Source organism: Sinohyriopsis cumingii, chromosome 19 (genome assembly GCF_028554795.1).
Source record: "Sinohyriopsis cumingii isolate HCF-2022 chromosome 19, ASM2855479v2, whole genome shotgun sequence".
NCBI lineage: Eukaryota > Metazoa > Mollusca > Bivalvia > Unionida > Unionidae > Sinohyriopsis > Sinohyriopsis cumingii.
In genome coordinates, this window is record NC_142979.1 from 69786624 (window position 1) to 69793526 (window position 6903).

At 34.7% G+C, this 6903-nt stretch overlaps 1 protein-coding gene across 1 annotated transcript; it reads left to right on the top strand.

The window, feature by feature from the left end:
• Positions 1-2676: 2676 nt before the first annotated feature.
• Positions 2677-6532, top strand: LOC149775916 (potassium voltage-gated channel protein Shaw-like). Its single transcript, XM_089943538.1, has 2 exons — positions 2677-3270; positions 5495-6532. Exons 1-2 carry the CDS (start codon positions 2677-2679, stop codon positions 6530-6532), a joined length of 1632 nt encoding a protein of 543 aa, XP_089799664.1.
• Positions 6533-6903: the final 371 nt, after the last annotated feature.

Genomic DNA, 6903 nt, shown 5'->3' on the forward strand with positions numbered 1-6903 from the left:
GACAAAGCTTTACTTTAACTAAACAGAGAATTACCTCTAACATCCAAGATATTTAGCTAATGAAAGTAATTGTTTACATTTGAAGACAAGATTTTAAACGAATCAGTTTGTACTAACAAACCTATTTGTACAAAACTCAAACGAACTATCTGTTTGCTACTACTCTGACTTTACCCTAATTAGCATTGTCAACCTTCTGCTCGATTGCAAACGGTGTGGACTGATATATGCTGTCTCACAATTTATCTCCTGGTCATAATGAAAACATTGTATTCTTATGTTTCCAAGTCAACATCAATGAGTCTGATCCTAGCATGATGACATATACATTTAATAGATGATGGGACATTCAACATGAAAAAAATGTGTGAGATATAATTTTGGCAATCAATTTGTTATCCGTTAATGATGAGTTATGGATTTCACGATGGATAAAACGTTTACCTAATGCAGTTAGACTGATTGGTTATGTAAAGAGAAAATTATTATCTCGAAAATTGCGATACTTATGCTAATCGTGATTGAACGTTAAATTCAATAATCAAAATACTCAACGTGCGAACAGGATATATTTTTTGAATTTGACCTGAGCATTCACACCTGTGTATGCATTGATCAAATAACGACACTGCCTTGTTCACACAATAACGTACTGCAAGTCTTCAATCAATATATTTGCGTCATACAGATAATGAATAATTAATTTAAAATTGAACACAAAACGGATCAACGGTAGGTGAGCGAAATGAGATGGAGCATTATTTTATTCGAGCTGCATGTGTTCTTTCGTACAGCGTCATATTTAAACATTTGAGTTTGTTCCATACTCTTTGGTAAACTTTGTCCTGAAAAGAATTATGGAATTGAATAGATATGTTTGTTGCGTTAAGAAAAATTATGTTTGCAAAGTGGATTAAGTTTAGACTGTTAAATGGTTTCCAAGTAATGCAGACTCCAGAACAGCGGGCATGTATGTATGTATGTATGTATGTATGTATGTATGTATGTATGTATGCATGTATGTATGTATAATTTGAGATGTAGGATTTATAATCTTTGGTTTTTAGTTTCGGATGTAAGTTATCAACTGCAAGAATTATAAATGACGAATTCTCCATTTGACAGGGAAACTTATTTCTTAGCGGGAAGAGCGTTTTTATTATGAAATTCTCCAATTTGATACATTCATCGGTTTACCTTTTTTCTGCACACTGGATTAGAATTTGCTAAAAGAAAGTAGTAATCTATAAAGATTGGGGTGATTTTAAAAGCAGTCTCATCAGAAAAGTCGGTTTGATAGGCGTTTCATGCTTGATTATTTTTCTTATTGTAATCTAGATGTATGATATATTAGTCACCGGAATCTCAACACTCTTTATCTTCTCGTGGAATATTTACATTGATTTAGTATTAATCAATGGTCCCGTTCTAATAAATGTTCCAATAAATACATTCCAAATTTGTAACTAACGCACGTATTGTTCTACAGCTGCAATACTCCATTCCTCTTGACACTAAACAGCAAAGAGAATATGTTGTAATGAGTATCTTCAAAATATGTCAGAGGAGGAATTTATTTAGTATAGCGTCAGAATGGAATGTCGTAGCGGTGTCAGCTTAGACGAGTCCGAAATGCTTTTAAAATTTATAATGTCTTTCTCGGCATCCATTATGCATGAAATCGTTTCTTTGTAGTAAGGTAAATTATCAAATTATCAAGGTCTGGATGACAGGTGATGGTAAAAATATTCATGGCCTTGGGGTTTTCTTTGCTGTTTGGTAATACGTATATTATATTATTTAGTAAGAAAAAGTAAGAATAATGTGTAAAGTTTATAATTATTGAAGGACTTGGCATTATTGCGTCTTTCTTTTTAATAAGTATGACGTACTTATATGATTGTCCCTAAAGTGGAGCAGTCTTTACTTTTCTGTGAAAGTTGTGGAAGGCATTCTAATTGAGAGTTATTCACATCATTAAAAGAAAGACAACAAGAAAGGTACATTACGTGACAACCCCAAACGCCCTACAAGTTCATTGCATAATGTTATAGCGATTATGCACGCGATGTTTTATACTAGAATGCAGTGCTAAGTTCAGCATGAAAAATAAAACATTAACTTCTGGACAAGAATATATTTCGTTTGTGTATTAAAACGCAAACATGTATTTCTCTCTTCAGTTTCTCTTAAACTATTGCCTAACATTATGCAAATTAGTGTTGATGTCATAACTACGGGCTAAACTGTGAATGGTGGACCACATAAGCATAAAAATCGATCCAAACAGGCCGTTGGATATGATGTGGGTATTTATAACAATTACAATCGATTCGTAAGAAAAACGTAGCGACGTTTGCAATCAAGGACAGAAGTTGAAGCCAAGATATCAAATTATCTCGACAAATAACTGGCTAAACAAGATCTTATACGTGTGTCTATTCATGAACACAAAATGATGCTGCTTATTTAACGTACTTATCATATACCAACATTGTCTTTAATGGACGAAAAGCTGGATAAACAGAGAGTTCAGTTTTAAAGGGGGTTAACAGACGGTTTGGTAATAATATTGGGCTGTATCTTGCATGTTTTCTTTAATTGGCGTTTCCTGATTTAGGAAATATAATAAGTTACGATTGTGAACAAAAGCTGAAAGTGAATTCGAAATTCGTTATGAAGACAATGAAAAAATCACATATTCAAAAAACAAACATCAATGGAAATGTGATCAACTTACAGAAGAATAATTTCCCAAGTGAACAAAATGTTGTCTCGATAGCTTCGGATGACAACAAAGAATTCGGTACTGACACGCATGACATAGTAATTCTAGACGTAGGGGGCATAAAGCATGCAACAAAAATATCAACCTTAGAAAAATTGCCAAATACACGCCTCTACGCTGTAGCGGAGACGGCAAGGAAGACAGGAAAGCGGGACTTTTATTTCGATAGGAATCCTCATATATTTGTCAGTATTCTTAACTATTACCGAATCGGACAATTACACATGCCAAGCGATATTTGTGGACCCGTTGTCAAGGCTGAAATAGACTACTGGGAGTTGGATGAAAAGGACATTCAGAGGTGTTGTTGGCTAAAGTACATCAGTTACGAGGACACGGAGGAGATGCTAAAACCGTTTGAAAGAGATGAAGAGGACCTACATAAAGATGTATATACTGATGACCGGGCCTCCTTCTGGACTCGGACCAGACCCAAGCTATGGAAGGCGATCCAGGACCCATATAGTTCCAATAAAGCACTGGTAACCATTTTTAATCCAATCACTCAACCAAGTTCCAGGCGTTTTAATGAATAAACATAATTTGATTCCAAACGCAGCTTGTAATTTCCGCGCATTAAAACATGTTTGTGATTTTAGTAAATAATTCTTATTGCTTACATGCAGTGTTGAATTCAGCTTGATGATATTCTACATAGAGACCAGTGTACATAGTGAATGATATTTGAGTCCTACATCAATGATAAACAACTCTTCTAAACTAGCGATGAGAGTCTTATTGGTTTAAGCTAAAATACGTACACTGTCATTTTAGTCCCAGTAGTAAGAGACATTAATTTTGCAATGATAAGTTTGTTTATATGAATAATTTATGATAAGTTAATTTAATCAATATAGAATGATAAGGGTTATTTGGGCAAAGTTGTTGGCTTATTGATACATTTGTACATATCATTTTTACATAACATGATATTTACCTTTTTTTTAATAATGTTCCAAGAATTATCACTACTCACACTGTCAAATGCAGTTTCCAAATCGGTAAAATAAATAGATTTGTTATCCGGTGGCAAGGCGCTCTTTCATGAAGAAGTAGCGAGAAGCTCAACAACCGATGAACGTTCTAATGGATTGGCTTAGCTATTATCAGAATGCTTTTATGAGAAAACTGAGGAGTAGGTTTTCTGGAAACAATTATTGTCAGAACTACAAACACGGATCAGTATATGGTACATTAAAGAAACTCCCAGCTTCGCATCAGTGTTTGGATGCTCGTCACCAAGTTTCACTTTGTGCTGAAGTTCGACCAAAGTATATGGATTGCGTCGACCCTACAGCTGAAGACTGGTCTGCTTAGACAAATATAGAGTTAAGAAAAGACATGTTTAAACGAACGACTAATTTTGAGAAAATATAGAAACCAAAAGAAAGACATTCGAATGGCTGTGTGTGTCCCGAGGGCTAGGAAGTCAAACTGCATCGACTGATTGCCATCCGAACATTCAAGGCGCAAATGATCTTCAGCATAAACCATGTGGATGTTCATTCATCCAAAGCCGCCATAAAGTTCAACAGTTAAATATAACTTCAACATGAGCAAATGCCACATTTAAGACATCTACCTCAGCCAGGATATCGGAACATGGCGCACATGCTACCACGTACTAAACCATTATTATATTGATAAAACAACGATGAAAAGAGTCGCAAATAAATTTAATTTTGCTTTTGATACCATACTATTTATATTTGGCTCTGCAAATGAACATAACATAATATCATAAACGCGATTTCGAACAACGGGCAATATTAAATTAATTCATTATTTAACAAGATTGTGTTCATTATCGATCTAACTGTCTCTATCTATCTATCTATCTATCTTGTAAATAAACAATATCCGCTCTTGTAACAGAAGCTTTAGTTTTGTTCGTGGATGAACTAAACAGGCTATTTCGTCCACATAAAATTAGAGATGTTAAAGTCACAAAAGACCCTTTCAATCAAGCAAACAAATGTTCATCTTATTCGCAATTTCTACAACAAACGTGTGACACGCACTAGTGAAAATACCATTCTGATCATTTAAATAGTTATGTTGGAGAAATGTTTATATCTTTTCGCAAAGATAATGATTCAGATAATGATTCAGGCTATGACAAGTGCTTTCTGGAGTCATATCACTAATATATAGTAATGTATCCTCTGCATCCATGGACACTCAGGAATATTTCAAACACTTTGTGAAAATCAGTTATAGATAAAATGAATACAGAGAGAGCCAAGAAATGATCCAGATGGTACGACTATGGAAACTTCGTTGAACTTAGAAATGGTTTCTGACCAACCAAAATCTTTTTATCTATTATTGACCGTGAATAAACCCCACAACATTGATAATTTGTAGCATTATTTTTTTTGATACATTAATGTAGTAGCATCATCAAAAGTTGATAGTAGGTCTACGAATAAATTTCCAATTACTCTCTTGTTTTGTATTCTCGCGTCATATACAGTGATAGACCCTATCAAACTGACAATCCATTACAAAACGAAGAACATAAAGTTCAATGTTAGACGTGAATCTAAATATTTATGCAAAAATGTACCAGATTTCACAACATTTTAACCAGAAAGTCTGCATCTCTTGCTTTCGTCCGTTCGTGCATTCTTTATCCACGCAGGACTCACCTATTGTTTCTTAAATTTAATTATCTTCTCTTATATGTTTCCTTCATACTTTCAGATCTTTGCCATTGTTTCCTTAATGGTCGTCCTACTATCTATTACTGTTTTTGTGGTGGAGACCTTGCCGATGTTTGATGACAGTTCTGTTCATGCTCCTGACAGTTCCCGGAACATCACTAGCCAGGATCTACGGAATGAATTTGACATTTTCACTGATATTTCTCCAACTGATATTTTATTACTCATCGACAACATTTGTAACATTTTTTTATTTATCGAGCTTATTGTCAAAATGTTGGCTTCACCCAACAGACTGAAGTTTCTCAGGTCACCAACTACGCTTATTGACTTGTTCTCTCTCATACCCTACTACATAGGAGTAATGATCGTCATGCTTCACCCAGATCCGATCAAAATTTTGAATATCATCCAGATACTTTTCGCAGCACGAATTCTCAGAATATTCCGAATATTTGCGCTAATGAAGCATTTCCTTGCATTGAAGATTCTGATGTACACCATTGCTGCCAGTACTAAGGAGCTGCTTTTGTTACTGATAGTTGTTCTAATTGGAGTTATAATATTTGCGTGCATTGAGTATTATATGGAATTATTTTCGGGAATTGAAACAGAAATAATACATATACCGATGGCATTTTGGTGGGCAATTATTACCATGACTACAATTGGATACGGTGACATTGTACCAAAATCATTACTAGGTTATCTTGTCGGTACATGTTGTGCAATCAGCGGTATTTTAGTCATAGCACTATCTGTACCAGTCATTGTAAATAATTTTACAGTTTATTATGTGCATGCTCAGGCTAGAGACAAACTCAGAAAAATGAAAAAGAGGAGCGAACAGGCACAGAAATGGAGACGTTTGAATGAAGGCATGAAAGAAAATTTGAACAAAAAGAGTATTTTTGGAATATTCCTGCGAGAGAGAAAATCAAATTCTGTTGAAGCATTCGTAGCAGAGGAATCAAATTCTGGTAGACATAAAAACTTATTCTCAGTGAAACAAATTGAACCAGTGAGAACGGTTCAAGAACCGAATACAGATGACCTTCCAGAGGTCAATTTGAGGTGAAAAGTAACTAAATTAGTGACACTGTTACTGATAGAGGTCCAGTCATAAACAATATGAATAATGCTAGCAAGATGGAACGAGGAAACACTCAGGTCTGATCATTTCTGAGCGGACATGATAAAATACTTCAAAATGAGTGGTCAACATTTTGACTAATACCTACAACTATCTTCCTGTACAAAACGTATTGATTCATCATTCTTGAATTTCACGGGATCGTGGACAAGCGCTTGGCAAACCAATGCGCTGCTGACATTTTCCATTTTCAAGCGTTGTAGCGTCTTTGATAGTGTATTGTTCAAATCGTCAATGGAATAATTGTTATTTTCACCTTTAGGGAAGATTTTTAATTCAGTTAATTATTCAATAAA

Coding starts and splice junctions, on each gene's coding strand:
- LOC149775916 (XM_089943538.1), top strand. CDS start 2,677: ATGAAGACAATGAAAAAATCACATATTCAAAAAACAAACATCAATGGA. Junction 3,271..5,494: donor ATAGTTCCAATAAAGCACTG/GTAACCATTTTT, acceptor TCATACTTTCAG/ATCTTTGCCATTGTTTCCTT.